At 41.0% G+C, this 22782-nt stretch overlaps 2 protein-coding genes across 2 annotated transcripts in view; both read right to left on the reverse strand.

Annotated features, from left to right (window-relative positions):
- The window catches only part of cat (catalase), a 111679-nt gene that overhangs the window by 63933 nt on the left and 24964 nt on the right, over positions 1-22782 (reverse strand). The window lies entirely within an intron of this gene.
- peak1 (pseudopodium-enriched atypical kinase 1) overlaps positions 1-22782 on the reverse strand; it is a 103942-nt gene that overhangs the window by 20760 nt on the left and 60400 nt on the right. The window contains exon 4 of the mRNA XM_061035908.1: positions 999-4541. Coding sequence (XP_060891891.1) covers positions 999-4411 — 3413 coding nt within the window. The 5' untranslated portion in view covers positions 4412-4541. The remainder of the gene's footprint in view (positions 1-998; positions 4542-22782) is intronic.

A 22782-nucleotide genomic window follows, 5' to 3' on the forward strand; every position in this document is an offset into this window, starting at 1 on the left:
ACCCCACATGAGTAACAGCACCTTCAGTACATGGCTATCCTGAAGAATTAGCTTTTGTTTGGCCACTGCAGCATCCATCTAAATGATTACCATCATTAAGCACTACTGGGCACTTAGGTTTGTTAGAAAAAGAAGTCACATTCAGCACCGATGTGCTTATGATTAAATGCAGAAAATACAGAGTATCAGTCACATCTAGGTTATCTCTGTCTGCCACTTTTACTCACTCTGCAGGAAACTTGCAGCAAGAAATTCAACAGAAAGGGCAATAGCAGGTAAATGACAAATAATTAAATTAATATGCAGGGATACTAAACTGCCGTGTGTGTGTGTGTGTGTGTGTTTGAGACTGAGGCAGGAATAGGCCATCTGAGGCGTGATTAATAGAGTAAAAGTTGGATGTACTGCTGTTGGATGACTTGTAACACACTGGGGTCCCCTCCTGAAGGGAGGACTGCTGAGACAGAGCCTGCTGTTCAAGTAATAGATGACATTAGCAAAGAGACCACATAGACTGTACAGCCTACTCAGACGGCTGGGCAAGTGGGCGAGCAGACATGCCAAATTAAGATCAAACACCTCTAGAATCTGTGATTAGTAATGTGTATGATAGTTGGAGAAGCATCCCTGGAGATTTCAAGGAGCAGAAGGCAAAGGTTTAGAGTCTTAATTCAAAGTGGGTCGCATGAATGCTCGTGGTTAATAATAATGCAGCATTGCATCAGCAAGAGGAGATGTAGAAAGAAGGTGCAAATTATGTAGGCTCATTAAAAAAATCCACTTCAGGACTTTAAGTCAAAAGGATATAAAAAGAGTATGTGTGTAAAAGCAATATAAAATACAGAGGTTGATGCTTTTTTCTGTTAAGAAATCCTGACGTGTTTGTTGTATTTTGTCTTCTTGACTTGTCTCATCAATAAGATCGTGAATCTTTTGTTTTTGTTTATTTGAAAAGTGTTGACATTTTTTTTAAAACTCAGTAAATCTGGGACACATACCTGAAGTCACTGCTGATGATATCACATCCGGGGGGGTGTGTGGATGGGGTCTGCCCTGGGCTCAGATGTCTGGGTTCTTTGCTCTCATCCGGTGTGAGTTCTATGCTTTCTTTGCACTCCTCTACTCGTAGTTCTCCTTCTCCATCACCAGGGGTGCTGCCACTTTCCGGTTTGTAAGTGAAGATGATAGTTGGTTTCTGGGTGGGATCCTCTGGTTTGGCCTCGGTGAACCAGTGATGATGTTGGACCGGTGGTGGTGGAAGCATGTGAATTACTGTTCCGTCGAGCCCGACCAACTTCCCTTTCTCCTTCTCTTTCTCTGTCCTCTCTCTCTGCTCATCCTCATCTTTCCGTCGACGAAAAAAGCTCTTGAAGGAGATCCAGCGTTTGGGTTTAGAGTTATCTGATGACATACGTCTCCCCTCTCCACCTGGACTTACTTCTCCTTCATTCGGCCGTACAGGAGAACTGGAAGCAGAACTCTTGGTCCAGTTGCCAAAATGTCTCTGGAGGATGTTGGTAGCATGGTAGGGGGAAGACGTTGACCTAGGAGGGGGGAAGGGGGCATTGGGTTCTGAACGCGGGCTTGAGAGTGGGACAGCCGCAGAGGCGCTTTGAGATTTAGACAAAACTTTAGAAGGTGTTTCTTTCTTTGGTTTAGAAAGACAGCCATCAGTTGCAGAAAAGATAGATTTGGGCCTGGTGAGGGTCTCCTTCATAGCATCAGGTGGAAGAGCATAAAGCTCCTCAGAACTAAGGGTTTTGGATTGTGCTGAAGGTGTATCTGGAGGAGAAAGAGGGGGCTGGATGGAGGCCACAATCTGCAAAAGCACAGCACTGGCTTCCTCTCTATGGCTTCCCACTGTCCCAGAGGGCAAAGCTAAGTCAGAATTATTGTTAGTGCTAGAAGCGTCTTCACTTGTCTTGCAAGTGCGTGTAACAACATTGGCAGTGGGGCTGGTTTTGGAAAGGTTTGCAGTAATGGCATGGGAATTTGTTGTTGTAGTAGGAGAGAGGGCCCCAACTGTGGAGCTCATCACAGTGCTGGTCACAGTGCTAGAGTCTGTAGTGGTTCTAGGCTGTACATTTGGGGCTTTTGGCACTATTTCAGGTAAAGCTTTTATCTCATCATAAGAGGCTCTCTCTGATGTGCCTTTACCAGACATTGTTTTCTCTGTTGAGGAGGACTGAACACTCTCAGAGGATCCAATCTCTTCATAAGTATGGCTGGTGACCCTACTACCGACACCTTTTTGTTGTGGTAGTTCCCCACTGAGTCCCAAGAAGCTCTTGTAAACAGCTAGGTTGTCATAAGCGCTTGGATTGATAACAATAGGTACTTTAACTGCATTTTTGGAGCTCCGGGCATAGGCAGGCTCATCTCGAATAATAATAGGAAAAGGTGGCATGCCTGCATTATTGAAACTGTTAAACTTGATCTCCGACAAGTTGGGGGATTTCACAGGTACAGTTCGGGAGGAAGACAGCCCAGCAATGGGAGAAGTGGGAGCTGACTTGTGACTGCAGTGTTGAGTAGGGAAGGTGGGTCCATGATTACTCCCAACCCCTAGTTCCACTTTAGGAATCTTTTGGCGAGGGCTTGTGCTTGAAGTCCACACTTCCTGGTAGCGTATGTTACCTGATTTTTTTCGGGAGTTACTTGGAAGAGCCACAGATGTTGGTGACGTTGGCATTACAGTGGAGGATGGAGACACAGGGGAGGCTAAAGAAACAGGGGAGGTTGGAGAAAGGGGTTGAACTAAAGGAGTGCTACAGAATGATGTAGGGCTTGAAGGCATTGACAGGTTTTTGGGTTTTGCAGTGGAGTCTGGGATTGGTTCGTCTTTGCTGGCCATGGAAGCCGACACATCCACTACAGTGTAAGGCTTACAGATCAGTGATTTTTCCAAATTCACAACACGGTATGGTTTAGCTTGTTCCTCTGTGGGACTAAAACTGATAGTGACTGGTTGACCTGGGAGAGCCTGGGGCATTGGCATCCCTTCTCTGCCATCTTGATCCTCCAATCTAATGGCAAGGACAGCTTTGTGTGTTTCAGTCACCTTGAGCGGACTCAGTGCTCTGTGGACAGGCTCCTTTTTTGGAGGGGAAGTGCAGGGGACTGATGTCTTAGAAGATATTGGTGAATGTAAGCCATTTCGAAAAGCACATGGGGCACTGCTCCCACTGCTTGAAGTTGTTCTGGAATCTTCAGGTAGAGATGAAGAGGATTCTGGAGATGTTGTAGACTCTGAGTTTGATATGAAGCCACTGCCTTGCATGTCATGGGGCCCATAGGGAAGAAGTGCTCCATTAGAGTCCATGGAGGGGTATCCATTCAAGATTTCATCATAACTATCATCATAGTCCACTGCACAAATCCGCTGTAGTGAACGGTTGCGAAGCGGCACAGTATTCCACTTTTTCCCAGCAGCAAATGGAACCGGTGACAATGTAGCAGCACGAAAATGTGCAAATCGAGGTTGGCCTCGCATACGTATCTCCATGGAAAGTAACTCTTCATCACTTTCATCCCAGCTCTCATGTTCATCATCATCATCATCATCATCATCATCATCATCCCTTTCGGTCTCTTCATCCTCATCATCTTCATCATCTTCGCCTTCACTGGAAAACTCTGGGTAGCAAAAGCGACCACCCTCTTTGCTGATGATCTCGGTGCTATCGCTTAGGGATACCCGTTTTTGAGCAGTGCCACCACTACCTATACTATCACTTCCCATTGCCAGACAGCTTGAGGGTGGAAGGCCTCTTTCCAAGGACCGTTGGTATGAACTACTGATTCGTCCCCAAAACAAGTCCTTTGAACCAGAAAAGGGTGTGGGGCTAAGGCTAGGGCCTAACCCAGCAATCTCTTTCAAGACATCTGTCAGTCCACTGCTGTTGTTATTTCCAGTAGGGGTCCTGGGGCTTAGTTGCCCATAACCCTCAATCTCTTCACTGCCATCCTCTCCTTCATTGTTGTTGCTGGGCCCCCCTGGTCTCTTACGATTCAGTCCATTGCGATTCCAGACTGTAAAAGCTGATGTTTTGCCCGGTTCTATCATATTTGGTGGTCGTTGTAAGTTGCCATCTGAATCCAGTCCTGCAGAGGAGCAGGGCAACATCATAGTGGGTTTAACAGCAATAGTTGGCTTTTTAGCCACAGGTGGACGAAAGTGTCCTGACCGTGCAGACCCAGTGCTAACCCTCTGGGAGTTGTTGGTAAGGTTAGGGTTGGCTCTTGCACCTCCAGGGGGTGGATTCTGTTGCTGAGTTGTTTGAGGCCTCTGCTCAGACGGAGGTTTTCTTCCACTACTCTGAGCCAGACAGTGCAGACTTTTTGGTTTAAAACAGTTCTTGCACTCGCCTGGCTTCCACACGTGCTCGGTAAAGGTGCTGCAGGCGGACATGGCCGCTGGTCCAGTAAGGCAGCCTGTTAAATCAGTGGACAGGAAACCCCTCCATTAAGCCAGCTACAGGAACCAACTGTAGTGTAACGGTGACGAACACTACAAGCCTCTAATCTTCGGGAAACTGGACCTGAAAAAGAGAAGAGGAGAAAAGGGTTAATTAAACTTAAAAAAAAAAAAAAGTAAAAATAATTTCAATCAAAACATTTACTTGATTTATGTATTGATATAAACAAAACCTCCAGCAATGCAAACTGTATAGTAGCATGAAAGTTATGCCCATGCAGGAACAAAATGCTTTCCCTGACAGAAAATTATTTAGTTGCAAAATAACTTGATGACAATACACTGTACTAAAGTATAACTGATACATTGGAGCAGAAACTGGGAGACACAAGCTGTTTAAGAGAGAAAATAAAATAGAAGGGTAGTGCTAAAATATCTCCATTAGGTGGCAAACTTTCTCTACTCAGCAGCAATCTTTTCTAGAGGCAGTCAACTGTTTACTCCTCACCCTCAGCTGGACATTTAAGGCTTGGGAATCAGAGGGGCAGAAGTGAAGAGGATTAGGAGAGCTTATTTCTGAATTGCTGTTCTGTGTTGTTGTTGTTGACTGTTTCAACCAGGCTTAGGTGAGATAAAGGTACTGATATTATCATTGAATCAAAACCTCAGTGTCCCAAATCCTTGGGTCTAGATCACTTACATGGAAAATGGAAATCAAAAGTGCTTCATCTGAGTTCACACGCACTGAAGTCTGACAAATGGCATGAAAGCCATTACAAAAATATCAACACCTTTTTGGTAGTTTTGGTTTTGCATTGCACTAAAATAGATGTGGTATTTATCAACAACTGGAAGCAGTGCTTATTTGCAGGAAAGTAAAGCATAGGATAATTATATAATAAAATCAAAAGTCACAACTGTAGGACTCTTCAGCAAGACTACTATGCATATGGGCTAAGCAAGAAGTGTAATGCCAGACAAGGGGACATCCTTAAGCGGCTACAATTTGCACACTCTTTTGTGAATGTATACAAATACACAAGTACATTGCGAAAGAAGAACTAAACATTCACTCTACTGTACTACATGTAGGCAATAACTTGTTTTAAAAGCAAGTTTCATATTTGTGCTCTCTCTTGTTTTGGTGAACCAACCTGCACATTACAGAAACAATTTGCAAAAACAATCACATAATTCAACAAAAGAAAGAAAACAAAGACTGTCATTTAACCTTTTAAACTTCAGCACACGCATGGCTTCAGGTTATCAGCTCCAGCACGTACATATTAGACACATCCTGTTTTCCCGCCTTGCCCAGGAACTTAAGTGGCAAAGGGAAACCATCTTTTAGTTTTTTTAATTACACAGTGCAGAAGTTCTTTCCCAATATACACACACCGGGAGCCCTCTGACAAAAAAGTATGGCTGGGTTCAACAGTTATTTGGTGTTCCAGTTGCTTTATCAAGGATGGGAAATAGGAGATTAAACCTTTTGTGGAACATTTGTTAACTCTGTCATGAATCTAGTGTAGGTGGTAATCCATTAGTGTTTAAATCTGCTTTATCCAGTCTGACCAGTCACCTTTCTCATGGTAAGCTGTTAAAAACCAAATTCACATCAGATCAAAGGATAACAAGTGGAGGATTGCTCGATGCATGGACTTGTGTTTTACATCACACAGGAATCTGAATGTTACATAACCTTTTACAGTGATCACATTATTACTACAACTGAAGCCTGTTGTGTGAAGGTCTTTCAATGGTGGTATAATATTGTCAGACGAAAACATAAAAGTGTGAGGAAACATCCTAAAACCCTGATCATGGAAATGGATAAAATGTACTTCTGAGCCGACTCTGACTTAGGATGAGGATAAATACAAATTAACAAATTATGGCTACAAAAAAGTGTAGCCAAGCTTAGTAGCCAAACACACAAAAAAAAAATAGGCAACAGTTTCTGCACTTCTGTTAGGATTAATACTGCTGTGAGCAAAGGTTTGTGGAATAATGTTGTCTTTTATGGGTGACCCAACCCTGCGTTTCATCAAAAAAAGGTAGAGGCATGACTCATGGTAGGGCTGATATCGACAGGGACGGGTACATCAGTCTTCTCATCCATCTAACAAGGTCAGGGGTGTCAGATCCTGTACGGAAGGATGTTACCATGACAACACCCTGTACCTGCCCAGGGCCAGACACAATAAAGCAGGAACTGTTGAATCAAAATTTGCTGACCAAGTCATGATGGGTGGTGGAAGATTTATCCTACTACACCATGCACGCCACATCCTCACAGGAAACTCTGACTGTAATTCACACAATATTTATCAAAAACCGTCAGTGACGTGACAAGTGAGTGCGGAAACATAATGAGGTCGATTTTCAACACTTTATGGACTTCTTTCTCCATAAAGGACACTCCCTATATGAAACAAAAGACTTTCTCATTTACAATTCAAGTATAATGTCCCCTAACCGCTTTGAAACACAACAAGACAAATTTAAGACTTTGTTTTGCACAGCTGTAATGCAGCTGTTACTCAAGTATTTTCCACATGAGCTAAAATAAGAGAAAGCAGAGAAAGGCATCCATAAGAGGCAGTAACAACATTTCAATAATTGATTTACACATTGTGAAAAAGATGACTTTCTTTTATGGCATATGCATGAGACAGAATCTCATTTTAACTAAATAACTTCCTCCCAGACAGACAGTGGGAAGGGTGGAAGAGGGAAAAGTTTCCAATAAAAATCAAGTTAAGCGTCCTCATTGTGTTTACTTTCACAAATGCAGATACATAGATAGAAGAATGAAAAGCAGCTCCCAGAGTGAATTCAAATAAGTGATTCTGCTTTTAATGTTGTGGTGTTATGATCACATTTGTGATATAAAAAACAATGAACAAATATAAATCCCGTAGATCTTTTTACAAACAAAACTCCAAGTGGTAACCCATGTACGGAGGCCAGAGTCTTCCAAGCGGGCAGCCTGGGGTTTGAATCCGGCCTGTGGCTCCTTCCCCTGCATGCCATTCCACACTCACTCCCTCTCCCAGAATTCTGACTCTATCCACTGTCCTGTCTCTGAATAATAGCATAGAGAGCGCAAACCTTAAAAAAAAAAAAAAAAAATTCTCATTTCTTTCTCAGCCCACATTAATATTCTGTTGTTGTTTTGATTTAATTTTTCTTCCCTGCACAGTCATGGCTTATTTTAAACTGCTCCAGCAACCCTAACTTGTATTTTGGTTACTTGTTAGGCTAGAGGCAAAAAAAAAAAAAAAAAAAAAGTGCCATCTTGTTACTGACGAGACCCAACAACATTTAATGTGAGATGACGGTTAAACCTTGGGGACACCTACAATCCCATCTGCCTGACAATCCTTTTATAAACCATGCAGTCCAGTGTTTTGAGGTCACACAGCTCACAATGTGGGACACTTCATTAAAATATGACACCACACAGAGGAGGGGGGAAGCCTGAAACAAACAATTCTCTTATGTAATCGTCTTTGTCATTTCTGTTTGCACATGACGAAGATTCTCTGTGTAGTTATACTCATTGCAACATAAGTGTTTCTATTCATGGCTATTCATCAGCCAGATAATTGCCTGCTATTTTTGTTTTACTTTCATTATGTAATAGATATTACACAACACTACTGAAAAGTGATGAATAACAATACAGAAAATCAGTACAACACACGGGATGTGTTGCATAAAGAAAATGTGTCAGCTAACACACTCGCACAATACTATAATGTTGTTTTTTTTCCATTCTTAGTGTTTTGGATTGTTCTATTATATTAACGGTGTGTAATTGATCCAGTCAGTGTGTGTGTGTGTGTGTGTGTGTGTGTGTGTGTGTGTGTGTGTGTGTGTGTGTGTGTGTGTGTGAGAGTAATGGTGCAGCATCTTTGATTGCAGAGATATGAAGCAGCACAAGAAGCAAGGCAAGCAATTATTGGAAAAACAGGGTGCAGTAGTTGCACATATTTTCTCTCTTCCTCCAGATTTCTGCCTGTTCCTTACTGTACCTATCTCATTAAGAGTTATAGCAAAGTACTTCCAACACTGGACTCAACCATGATGACATATTGCATATTATCTCTTTAAGAAAAAGAAAATAACATTCTCATTGCTGTCTGCTTAGTTATTCCTTTCCGTCTTGTTTATGTTTACCACTGCGTTCCTGATCATGCATGTTTGATGAGGCCAAGGCATTGATGTAGTTCATCTAAATTGCTCTCTTATGCATAAAGAAATGTGGCTCTGAGCTGAGAAATGACAGCTCTCTGTCAAAGGAAGAAGTGGGGTTTCTAAGACGAGGTTAATGTGTGCGCAGAATGATGAAAGACAACAATGTGCATGAAGAAGAGACATCTATGTGTAAGGCAAATTAACTTAATGTTTCCAATATATTCTGATTTTTGTAGCAGAAAGAGTTGTGACAGGACTTGTTTTAAGATGCAAATTTGGTCTCAGGTTTGTCCTCTGTGTGATTGAAGAAAGGGACAGGAGACTTGCTGCTCTGTTATGGATCAGCACAGTGTGTGAGTTTGGGAACAAGCCAATCCTACAGCCTTTTACTGTATAGCATATAGCTAATGTCTATAGAATTTGTTCACACAGAGTAATGCTGTGTCCCTCTGCATTTGTTTTGCAAATTGTAATTCACATGTTTCCGCTTGTGGTTTTCTAATGTATAAACTTTTGGATCCAAGCATTTTATTGCCCATTTAAAAGATTAAATTTGCCTGTAGGGGACGAGAAAAGTTGAATTATCCTGCCAGTTTCAATGAGGCACACTGATGAGATATACAGAAAAAAAATCATTTTTGGACCTTTCTGGAAAATCATAATCATAGAAATTCAGCAAAGAGCTGCCAGTACTGTACAAATCTAACAGTTGAATCCAAACGTTTTCGGTGGTTGTCTTTGCCTCGGGAAAATACATCCTGGTGGTTGAACATATCCAACAAAGTCGATGATTAACATACCAACAAAAGAGGTGAAAAGTTTTTCAATCATAAATTTGTTTTGCCAAATGCATTCTTTAAGCTACAGTTTTGGTCTTTGCTGCTAATTGTGTTTGGGAAAGAGAGACACAACCCCCTTTAATCTCAAATCTTCAAATCTAATTCTTACTTAACAAATGAAATGAAAACCTCATTATGAGGCACTTACTGCACACACTATCCAAGATTTAGAGTGGATGAATTATTGGAGTGATCACTTGAGAGACATTAGCTGTCTCTCTCCCGAGAGAATTTTTACAAAAGCAGTATCATGAATTATAGCATGCAAACAGAAAAAGTATGTTTCCAAGTATATCTGGGTTTGTATGATAAAAACTGCATTGATGCACTGTCTGTGTGTAACTGGTGAAGGCAAGAACCTTTTTGCAGATACACTAAATTTTCTCTCTGGAGCAGGTATAGATGTAAAAGGTGAATGGTCAGTTTACAGATGCCTCATTGCAGAGACTCGACTCCTCTCCTCTCCTCTCCTCTCCTCATCTCGGTTTTGTCCCACTCTACTCTCCTTCCTTCAAACATTTTCTTTGTTGTTTGTCTTTTTCCCTCTGGCTCTAAATTTCCCACTCTCTCCTTTCTCCGTCTCCTTGTTCCTTCCCACTCAGTTTTGATTCAGGCTGTTTTTCTTCAGACTTTTTTCTCACTTTTGCTCTGTCCTCTGAGATATGTAAATCTGCCTTCCCTCAGTCCCATTTTTCTTCATATAGTACATGGAGGAATGATCCCCAGCTTAAAGAAACACTCAAACAAAGTGAACGAAGAAGTTAATTGAAAAGCCCTGACCAGAAAACCCTCTACTATGGACAATGGAAGGCAGCAGACTACTGCTTGTCCACAAGGGCTGCCCAGATAGAGCATCCATGAGTTTCCTCTAAATAAAAACCTAACCAGAGTTGGAAAACAACCACAAATACATAAAATATGAAAAATCAAGTAAATAATGAATTAGCCCAAATTATATAACAGTAAGTGTTAAAATTAAAATGCTAGTGATGGTTAGGCAAACATCTTAACACAACCTAGAAGTTGATGTGATTGGTTTTTAGAGTGTGTGTCACTGGATAAAAGAGATGCAAACAGAAACATTCTTTGAATAATGTGGATAAATGAATGCAGTCCAGGATATCCATAAATGGCAATTATTCTGCACTTGCTCTGCAGAGAGAGAGAGAGAGAGAGAGAGAGAGAGAGAGAGGAAGAGTGAGATGTGGATACATTCTTATAAATATGTTGGCTGTGGTGCAATCTCTCATGTTTATAGGACACCTGATTGGTTGCTGCTTCAAAGCTTGTAGGTGCTCCGGATGTCATCTAATACCATGTGTGTTTACAAAGTTTAAATACAATAAACATTAATAACCTGCCACCCCCTTACACACCTGACATTGTGAAAATGGAATCAGGGGTAAAACAAAACAATTATGTCATTATATGGGAAAACTGCACATGTACAGTTATGTGTTTTTAAGCCGACTGCTCCTATGAGAGATTTCCTCATGTGGAAGAAAATTACATAATTTAATTAAGGTTGCAGCTAACGATTAATTTCAATATCAATCATCATGTCAAACATGACATTTACTCATCATCATTGACTTTCAGTCAACCAAATGGTGCTTTCCCCCTCTACATTCAGTTCCTTTCAAATGACACCTTCAACTTGGGATATTGTAGTGTCCACCCTACAATTTATTTTTCTTTGTTTTCAGTTGAATGAGAATTCCCATCTGTGCTGCCTGAGAGTTTGATTTGAGGGGAAGGCCCCAGAAAGATACAAAGCAATCTCACAGCTGTGTGAAGATAACCACGGCATGCTGAGCGTTCACACACAAAAAAACACACATGCATGGACAAAGAGTCACGCCTGCATGTCGAGTCAATATCATATTCCCTCTAAAATGCAGAAAATCCAGATGTGTGACTGGTGGCTTTCTCTCAATTACAACAAACTGAAATCAACAAAACCTCCACACACACGACAAACAAAGCACAAAACAACAAAGCTCTCCCTTGTTAGAAACAAAGACAGTGAAAAATGATGGAAAGTTCCAGAGTGAGTTTGTTGCTGTTTGTTTTGTGTGACTGCACTTGCTGGGGCAGAGAAATGTGTCCAGATGAGATGCAGCAGCAGTCCTCAATATGTGACCATCTGCTTCTGGTCTGAAAGCAACAACTACTGTCTGAAATAGTGCCAGATATCACACACCTCCTGCTACAACCACCAAGACACAAGCTCCACGGGACCACTGAGTGAGCCATAGACAAGAATAACTCCTCCTGTGCAAGTTGTGGGATACGACTGCATTTACTGAAAGCTACCCTAGTGAAACTTTTGCATAAAACATTTCCTTCTGTGTGCCACTTTTAAATAAGAAGAAGAAATAGTTCAAGAACAAGTTTTAGTGTGCACTGAACCAGCCCTTATCTTAGCTGTAAGGTGTATGAAATCACTGTGCAATAGGAGAACAGAAGGGGAAGACAGCACTTGGTTTTTAACATTTTAACCCGGACAGACTCCAGCAAAGAAAAATACAATGCCAATGTTTGGCATTTCATTAAGAGGTGCACCAATCAAATTTCTGGTGACCGGAATCAGACGATTTTCAGCATGATGGGCTGTGATTGGTGATTGGTCAGCCCTCTCACCCGTACACACACATACACCCAATTCTGTGCCGATCTCAAATTTACACATGGCATGAAAGCGAACATGTCGGCAGTGAGGACAATCAGCAGAGGCAAAGAAGCTTTCACATAAAGACAAAGACAGTTTCCCAAAACAATGGATACAAAACATGGTCAAAAGTTTTTGTAACCATAAATACCTTTCACCAAAGCAGATAGAAAGAGAGAGGCAGACAGGTAAGAGACTGTATGAAATGGCATAATTAAATATTTGCCAATTAGTTAGCATAATAAGTTAATGGATAATTCATGGATCCTTCAGGAGTTAGGGAGAATGCAGCTGAAGAGGCTGAAGCAGGTTTTACTTTATATGAGAATGAGAGATGGTCATTGTAAACTGGTGAAGTTTTGTATTAGATAGCCTAGTCAGAGTTTTATGAACATAAAAGTGAATTTTCATTGTTGAAAAGTTACAAAATATGTTTAATAATCTGTCAATTACAGTTTTTAAATAAAGACAATCTGAATCAGCAGGTCAGCACTGCTGATTTCGAAATCTGAATCTGGCAATGACAATGAAAAATAAGTGCTTACTGAGAATTTACTTTAGCAAATCACATTTCTCATTGAATATTCAGCAGCTTATATTGACATACAAGACAATAAAGCATCAAGTGCCTTTGCTCCATTGCAATAGTTACACACTGTTACACAAAGAGAAGTTTCTGAATATCAAAAGCATATTTTCACCTCCCATACTTAAAACATGCTTTCATCTTTCATAAGGGTCCTATGCACCAGAGGCCTTCCTCATCACCTCCCCCATCAGGTTTAGCTCAGTGAACTGACATACCAGAGAAATGCTCACTCTGATGGAGACAAAGCATTTGGAGTCTGTCAGAATCAGACTGCAAGGATGTCACTGTGCATTTTGCAACCGGTAAATCACAGCCAGAGGAGAGCATCACCACCCAGACCTCATCTGTGTTCCCCTTTCCACCGGGTTAAATTGATCTTGAGTCAGACTGGCAGGATGGAGAGAAGGGCAAACAATGATGGTGTCGTTATGTGTTTTTGTCTGCCACCTTTTTAAAAAAAATAAAAAAGTCATGTTCTTGGATGGCCATTATAGCTTTGTTTTGTAACTTTGGCAGTATAAAGTACAACAATTCCCACAAAATCACCAATAACTTCAGTTTCAACACCCTGGGAGAGAATAGATAGTCAACAGATAGAATAATGTGACTGTACAACAGGAAATCATATATGGTCTCTTTTTATTATTTCCTGTTTTTTTGTTGTTGTCTGTAATCCTCAGGAAAAAAAATCAGATTTCACAAAAGATAGTAGGTGTCACCTTCGAGAATTAAAGGTATACTTAGGTGACACAGTTTTTCTCATCTGTATACAAAGCATGGGAACCTTTTTAAGGACAATATTTGCACATCAGAACTATTCAGCTCATGGTTCCGGGTTGCTGAGAGATACATTGTGTGAATAGGGAACAGGCTGTGAAAGATCGAAAAAAAAAATGCAGAAGAAAATGATGACTACTGAAAGATAAAGAGAATACGACTTTGAGATATAAAGAAGCAAAGCATCAAGACCAAACAGAGAAATCTCCCGTTGAGTTTTCTGATCCAGTTCTACCACACCCACCTCTCCACAGAGAGGCAATGTTTTTCCCCTGAGAAAAGTCAGTATGATGAGGACAGGAGCTCATTACCCACCCGGAGCACGTTTATGAAGACAGAGTAAGAGCTTGCTGAGTACATAATAGAGGAATAACTGAGGCTGAAAGCTGATGCCATGAGGAGAGGGGGAGATGGGATTTTCAGCTGCTTTATGGTAGAGGGCTCAACTGATAAGACAGCCGTAGCAGTGGGACAGACGAGAGCAGAGCAGATATGAGACAGGAGCTGAACGGAGCTGTAGGCAGAGGACTGGGCGGCAGGAGAAAGCTGTGGGCTGTTGCTTTGTTAATGCAACAGTGTCTTTCACCAAAAGTTCTTTAAGAAAAAAGAGAAACCTCCATCACTTATTCTTGCAGTGTTACATCAAAAGCCTTCAAGATGATTTTTTGTTAAGAAAGAGCAAAGTGGGGCAAGAGCCACATTCTCTGTGATGCTGCAGTCACTTTTTAAATCATGATTAAAACATCATTTGAATTATGGCTATAGGGACCTGATATCCATCGGCTAACCTTTGCATCATGAATTAGTACCCAAGTGTAATTTTGCATCTTGTTCTTTTTCCTGACTAAAAGGTGAAGCTTAAAGAAACCTTTCCTGAAAGTTTTATCACACCAGTGTGTATTTTGTTATGGATGAAACTTTTTTTTCCAATGTCTTCATTCTCTAAAATACTTTACTGTCAGCATGGAATTTATTTTGAGAAACAAAAACATTTTCAACTAAAAATTTCACATTTTATGTTCATAAAAAAATGAAACTAAAATGTCGGCGTTGTTGGGCCACGCAGGCTTAGGACAGTCAAACCATGGACTTTGAGTTATTTACTGAGATGGCCTAAAAGAACTCTTTATCCCAGAATTCCCTGCGGCACTTCACACCTACGTGTGACGTAAAGGGGGGACCGGAACCTGAGGGAGACCCCACAGGAAGGCGGCCAGGTGATAAAACTCTGAGACTCCCCTCGTTCATCCTCTTTCCACGCGCCGACTTAAAGTGCTCGGAGATACAAGCTCACCTCCTGTTTCCTGCAACAAACTTCCTTTGTTTTAAAGTTTTTGGCGCGCAGGTAATCCGCGGCCGGCAGTGTTCCAAATTCCGAGCTCGGATTGTCCAGTGAACGCATCTCAGTTTCTCGGAGAGTGTTAGGCTATAACAGTTAATCAGAAAGATAACGGCCTTATTCCGTCCTGCACGAAAGGACATAAACGGACATCTTTCCCCTCGACGGAGAACCAACGAAGCCGCTCTTGCCGTAAGGAACCCTCGCCGCCATCAGACGCCTCTACACCAGGACGGACAGAAGATCTGTTTTTATCGCCGGACTCCCTTTTCCTTCACCAATCGCAGGCAAAGCGATCCACAAGTGAGGCTTAATTAGGTCTGGGCAGAATTAGCTTTAGAGAGTGTTTTTAACAATTGTTTGATTTGTGCAGAAACTGTCATTTTTATCTTTGTTGGACCGCTGCGTCCTGAGTTTTACCGACTTAAAACTCTTGTTGTTGTTTCGGACCGCTGCGTCCTATATGTGTTCAGCGTAACAGCGTTATAACCGGGTATTATTCTTCTGATCAGAAAGACCAGTGTAAGCCGTATTAACTTGAATTCGGCCACTGGTTTGTTTCTGTGAATGAAGGGAATTACTCCGAGTTGTGACGCGGGAGTTAGACTGTGATCCGGCCTCTTCAGGCACGCATTTCTCTCTTCCTCTACGCTCCTCTTTTCCTCCCATTTTCTCCCCTCTTTCTTTCACACACATATTCTCGGGTAGACGTATATCGGGAGACTAACTCCCCCACCGCGCCATTACGCACATAGGCCATACGTGCGCACACACAAAGAGAGAGATTTATACACTCAAGGCTATCCAGACGCCTCAGAGACACATATCGTGTAGGGCCGAACTCGGTCCCTTGCAGACATTAAGGCCACATTAGGTCTTTGTTAGGCGTGCGCCATCGGAAAGGCGACCACGCGGGACGGAGTACCCTCCCCCCCCTCTCTCTTACGCACACGCACGCATATACCCAGGCCTTTGTTAAGTGCGCCATCGTGAGCGACCACGTGGGACGAAGTGATCTCCTCCTTTTCTTCTTCCCCCCTCTCTCTCTCTCTCTCTCACACACACACACACACACACACACACACACACACACACACACACACACACACACACACACACACACACACACACACACACACACACACACACACACACACACACACACACACACACACACACACACACACACACACACACACACACACACACACACACACACACACACACACACACACACACACACACACACACACACACACACACACACACACACACACACACACACACACACACACACACACACACACACACACACATTCACACCCCTTCCACAAGCCTTGCTTGGTAATGTTTGTTTGCTTAGATTAGTTTATAATAGTTATTTGTTGGATTAAGTTCATTGATTTTGGATTGATGTTGCTTTGTTTAAATAAATTCTGTTATAATTTAAGAGAGCAGTTGTTTGTGATTACTGGTGTATTTGCATTGTGATATAAGCTGGGTGCGAAGGCTTTGTGTACGGATTTCACGCCTTCAATTTATTAAATATAGTTATTAATTATTAATAATATTAGTAATTAAATAACTAATCTGAGACTGATTTGAGTGATATTTTGGTTATATTTCCCTGAGTACAGGGTGGTGCCCCAAAACGAGATTAAACATAGTTTAATGATATTTTATTTATATTATTAATAATTAGAAATAATTATTAAAGAATATAACCAAAGTTGACTTGATACAACCCCAACAGCGTCAAATATACAGTGGCAAGCTTAGCAATCTCAGCGTAGGTTGTTGGCTTCATCCTCAGCCTCTTCTGGCCTCATGTTTACGCATCATGAGCCAGCATGGACACTGAAACCAGAACTGCTCCCAAATGTTTGTGTGTGTGAGTGAGACAGGAAAACAAACTAAGCTGCTTTTGGTAAAAGTGTTTGTTGGGTGAATTTAATGAAAATAAAATAAATTCATGGAAGTAAACTTATAAAAATAAAAAATTATATTTTAATTCTTCTACACCAACACAAATGTTTCTGCAGACTGAAAATTATTAATTATTAAATTAATTTTTGGCTCTATTTTTAATCACTGCTAAATCCCTTATCAGTAAAAGCCTTAAGTATCTATAAATCATTGTCACAGTCATTGCAGGGGGCATCATAAACAGGGTCAGTTGGGATAACTCACTCAGAACAGTTAAAGGTTCTGAGCAGCACTTTGTTGAAGGACACTGCAGTTAATGAAGTGCGGGCTGCACCTCCTTCCCTCAGATTCTCTCTGCTCATCCGGGGATTTAAAGTAATGACCTTCAAACATCTCCCCCAGCTATTCAAACATTCCCACCTTAGAATACAGTTAGTGGTGCCAGTGACTAATCTCCTCACTTAGTCATGGGTGCTGATGATGCGTAACAAGTCTCTTTCAGCTTAAACCATCTCTGGTTGAAAGTCAGAACGCAGTACAGGGCAAGTAATGTGAAGCGACACTACCTGTGTGACAATGGCAGGTTCTTCTAAAGCTCCCTGAGCCATGATGTGTGTGTGTGTGTGTGTGTGTGTGTGTGTGTGTGTGTGTGTGTGTGTGTCTGTGAATGTGTGTGCTAGAGTGTGTATATAAAGAGATGACTGTTGGCACATGCCAACCAGCTTTTAATTTCACTAGCAAAGCTGCTCTGTCACAGCTGACTTGTTACACAAAATTCTCAATTTCTACCAAATGTCTGCTTCCGTCCATAGACTCAGCCAAAATGATTTCACTGCATGTCACTCCAGTTTAAAGGAGCTTTTCTGCCCGTATGACTCTCATTAGCTGCTCAACTAAACGTACTTCCATCTGACGTAATGCGTGTTCCCTCATTTATGAGAGTAGGAGTTCAATGGGCAGAAAAACTGTCTTTAAAGGATACATGAGAAGTTCTCTCTAATAAACTGTTTCTTTATTTAGACACAGATGTAGAAATGTATCTGAGCTTTTATAAATAAAAATGAATTGTACTAGTTGGAACATGAATGCTGTGATCAGTCCAAAAGCAAAGGAAAAACAAATTCATGAACTGAGTCTGGATAAAGTTTACTGCGACCTGCAGCTGTTTGAGTGTTGACAACATTTTTGACCTGTTAGGTAAAATTGGTGCCAGGCATTTTTTTGACGGACTAGTGTGTTGAACACAAAATAAATATATTTTTGTCGGGATGTATCAAAATAATTGGATGAATGAAAGCAGAAGAAAAAACATCATGAAGCAGATTTTAAAGTCTGATTTTCTGCACTGTCAGGTCTGTCTACAAGAAGATTATATAAATGTTTGGTTTTTGAAAGGCATTCGGATCGACCATTTCTGACGCAACGGATGTTAGCGTATTGAAAGTCATTGAGAATGTCTGAAAATAAATCTTTTTTGGCTGTGATAACTGAGATAAACACACACTCTTCAAACACGAAGCTCTAGGTTTTGGCAAACTGAAGAGCTCCAGAGTGGCATGCTCAATTTAAGTCTGCTGGGCTTGTTTTTGGATCTGTATGAGAGAGATGCCAGTATTTAAAAGTATTGATTGAACCAAGGCCTGTGGAATAAAGATGGATTCTCACAGGGAGACGTTTAAAAAGATAAAAGCTCCACAGAGCAGATGAATGGCAAACCAAGTTAGCAATTAAGATGTGTACGCTGAAAAGATTCATGTGTTTGAGTTCACTAACATAGTTACATACTGATGTGTAAATCAAACCATTAAAGCTAACTTGATCTTCACAAAAGAGAAAAATAGTCTGGAAGAGAACAAACACTAGTCTGAGACGGAGGAGTAAAACAAAGCTCCAACAACAGAGTTATGTACCCAGAAACGTGTAGTAGTGAGTGACAGGGTATGTAATCTACAGAGTTTCCCCCGAGAGTTATTTTCACAATCCAAACAAGTCACTGAGCTGACAACACACAGACCACCAAAGAAGCCAGACAGGAGGAAGGAGGTGAGAGGAGGCACTGAGTTTATCCACATCATTTCAGCTCTGTCACACTCTCACAGCCAGCTATAGGAACACTGTGGAAAAGTCTGTACAGCCAATGTCTGACTTGATGTACTTTTTCTTTACCTATAGTAAAAAACCTAGTGTATAGTTGAAATAATTAATTAATCAATTAGGTACAAATCTTACCACACTTAAACTAGAGATGGGAGGGAAAAGATCAATCTTGATTTTAAAACTTATATATGTCACCACTTACGTGTCAATACAAGGGGACCCGCTTTATAATGGTAACTACCGGGGCGCTGGTAGCATAGTGGTTAGTGCGTGGGGTACAAAGGCTGTTGTCCTCCAATCAGGCGACCCTGGTTTTAATCCGACATGTGGCTCCTTTCCAACATGTCAATCCCCACTCTCTCTCTCCCTTATTTCCATCTCTATCCACTGCCCTACCCTATCCCTACAATAAAGAAATCTAAAAAAAAAAAATAGAAAAAGTAACTGCCAGAACCAAAAAACATTGGCTTTTATTGTTGTGTGGACATCTAATAAATACATATATAGAACAATTAACAGAGGTGCAGTCTGTGTTTCTGGCATTGATGCACAAAAAGCTTTCGAAAGTCACTGGATTTTCTCAACAACAAACTTTATATCACTTGATTTAAGTCTTCATTCGAGTTTTTATGAAGTTGGGTAATTCCAATGGACTCTAACATGTCAATCATCAGCCCAAAGTCTTAAAACCATCACCACACATATTGACCTCTGTGGATCTTGCACTTTTATGGGCGAGTGGTTTTTCAAATCTACTTCCTAGCGTATGTTATTATTATGGTATTGGTGTTTCCAGCTTCTCCACTCTTATTTGCTGCATCATGTTGGTTGTGCTATTTATGTAGTTCATTGGTCCCTTGCAATATTTGCAAGATTCTTGTCCGTTATGTACTCGCAACTCGCTTCTACACCCCCGCCCCCAAATCTTTACTCACTTCATAAAGTCTGTATGCCTCTCACCTTCAGCTACTGACGTTGATTATTTAGCATTACACAGCAATATTCAGGAACTACTTATCATCTAATGATCCATAGGAAGGCCTTAAAAATGCTGGAGAAATATCCCATTGTGGCTAGGCCTTAACAGTGTTCATGCTGCATCAAGGGCTCATCCATATTTATGAAACACAGGAAGGACTGAGCGTAATGGACTGAATCTACTGTGATGAACTAAGTGCTTAGATGGCTGCCTCTGTGTTGTGTGTGTGTGTGTGTGTGTGTGTGTGTGTGTGTGTGTGTTCAGATTATGGCAGTTATTGTGTTAGTTTCTTCTTTTGTATATTGCTGTAAATATAAATGAAGTAAGTTCACTGACAGTGAACCATAGAAAAATGACAGAATAACTGATGGTATGTATGAAGATAAACTGCATTTGTAAATCCTGTTCTTGGCATTCCTGTACTTGGGAGAAGGAGGAGATTAGAGATTGTCATGAGTGATATGCAAGCCTGTAATCCACACTTTTGGATGACATCAACAGGGAACGCACAAGTCTTTGCTTACAGATGATGAGCTTGTACCTGCAATAGTTCCTGTCCAGGGAAACATCATTTGTTAATCTTGTTTTTGGATAACAGACAGTTCTTGGACTTGGACAGAGGTTTTACCTTGTGTCAGCTAAACCTTTAAATTAATTGTAGGGATTCTTCCGTAAAGTGAAACATTTTGCTGCTCAAAAAGTACTTTTTAGTTTACAGATTGCAGAAAGAAAACTTGCAATTGAACATCCAAAACTCCTCTTTCTGCTATTACTAGCATTTTCTTTGCCAAATGAAACCATAAGGACATGGAGTGGGTGAATTCAGTCGCTTGCAATCTGTGCACACATTTTGACCACAACTTTTTCAGTCCCTCCTCTTAAGGTCCTTTTAGCATCAAGTCTTTCTTAAGTAAACAAGCTAAAAACATGGACTGTACGAGCCCTTTCAGTGGTGATGTTGACAGACAGCAAATGAGTGACGTGACAGCCAAACGACCTCATTATAAGCTTACCTCTCATGGCTGATTCACTGCCAGATTTGACTTGGAACAGCCAATGAATAAAACAGACGATACTGTCAAAACAATGTCCTCACTGCAGTATTAAGGTTCACTCATTAGCACTTCACAGTCCCAGCAGTCAGTCTGAAATTGTTGTTTTTTGAGCAATCCAACATATCAGTGGAATACAGCTTAGTTTAAATAGAGCTGCTGTGAATTGTAAATTTGAACTTTTGATACTTTGAGTTATAAGTAAGCTGCATATAGGTTTCCATTTCTACCATAAAAGCAAAAGATTTGTGATTCAAACAACTGTTTCAGTAGGACTTCTAATTTTGCTCATGTCTTTTTCTTTTACCTTTAAGCTTAGTAAACACAAATCTGACTTGTCCCTGTTAGAGTGACTGCTCTCAGTAAAACCCACTGTGTTGAGGCTTTTGAGGTTATGAACTTCTCTGCAGCCTGAAGGCTAAGTGTGCAGCTACTCAACATGCCCAATGCATATGAGATGGGTTTACATTTGAATAAATGCATTAATTACACTATGAACAGAAGTTGGCTCAAAGCACCAAGTGGGTCAGTTGGGGTGAGAAGTATAACTCAGGTATTCAAGTGACAAAGGTAAAAAGAGAGACAGGGCATGGCAGGAACCACAAGAGATAAACTTAGTAATGAGGGAAAGAAGTGTATAAAGAAAAAGAAAAGAAAAAAAGGCAACAACATTCCAGCGCAGTGTTTGGTATTGTGCAAACTGAGAGTCATTGCAGACTAGCCTGGGAAAGAGCCAGTGCAGGTCTCAGGGGAGAACGACCTGCTGGCCTGCAGACAAACACCAGCAAAGCTGCAGAGCAGACACAGCCAGATGTGTGGGCGTGCATTAAACACACACATTTGTGGACACACACATTACTCTCACACACACACACACACACACACACACACACACACACACACACACACACACACACACACACACACACACACACACACACACACACACACACACACACACACACACACACACACACACACACACACACACACACACACACACACACACACACACACACACACACACACACACACACACACACACACACACACACACACACACACACACACACACACACACACACACACACACACACAAAAGATGGTGAGGTGCACATGCAAAGTTGTAATTTTTAAAAATAAATATGGGCCATCTGGAAACTGTGATACTTACTCAGAGTAAAATTATGTAATATTAGGAAAGTTATTGGATAAAATAACACATTTGCTAAGTTTATCCAAAGTAACAGTACTTTTTATAGATGATAGATTTAGCTTTTATTTTTAATAATACTTTCATTCGCACACGGAGGACAATGGATGTGTGAAGGAAGCTGGAGTTTCAGCAAAACTGATTCAATAAATACAAATGTATAATTAAAGGTACTCTGTCTGAAGACATGCAGTGTTACCGTAGCAAATATGCAGTGTTGTATTACCTTATTGGTCCAAATACATGATGTTTTTCCCCCCTTGAAATACATCTGAGAAAAGTGTGATGGTCATATATTCAGGGCCTGGACTTTTAAACACCAATAAGCATTAACAACAGTTGATACCGCTCATGACTGAGACCAGCCATCACTCACAACTACAGTACCAGGGAGAGACACAGAGACCGTCAGAAGAAAACAGCCCAAAAATAGCTGAGGCAGAGTTATATGCCAGTTTTAAGATAGATAATGGTTATCGATGCAGCAAAGTCATTAAACAACTGTCAAGCAGTGAAGAAATATGTGAGTGATGTCAGAAAATTAGGTACAAAAAGTAAAGCTACCGGACTGCTCACTCATTTAAATGTACATAACTTCTACCTGATCATATAAATTCAGAACAGAAACAACGTATGTTATGCCTCAGTGTTCACAGAGTCCTTGTCACTGGAGCAGGTCT

This window comes from Labrus mixtus, chromosome 4, assembly GCF_963584025.1.
Source record: "Labrus mixtus chromosome 4, fLabMix1.1, whole genome shotgun sequence".
In the NCBI taxonomy this organism is placed as follows: domain Eukaryota; kingdom Metazoa; phylum Chordata; class Actinopteri; order Labriformes; family Labridae; genus Labrus; species Labrus mixtus.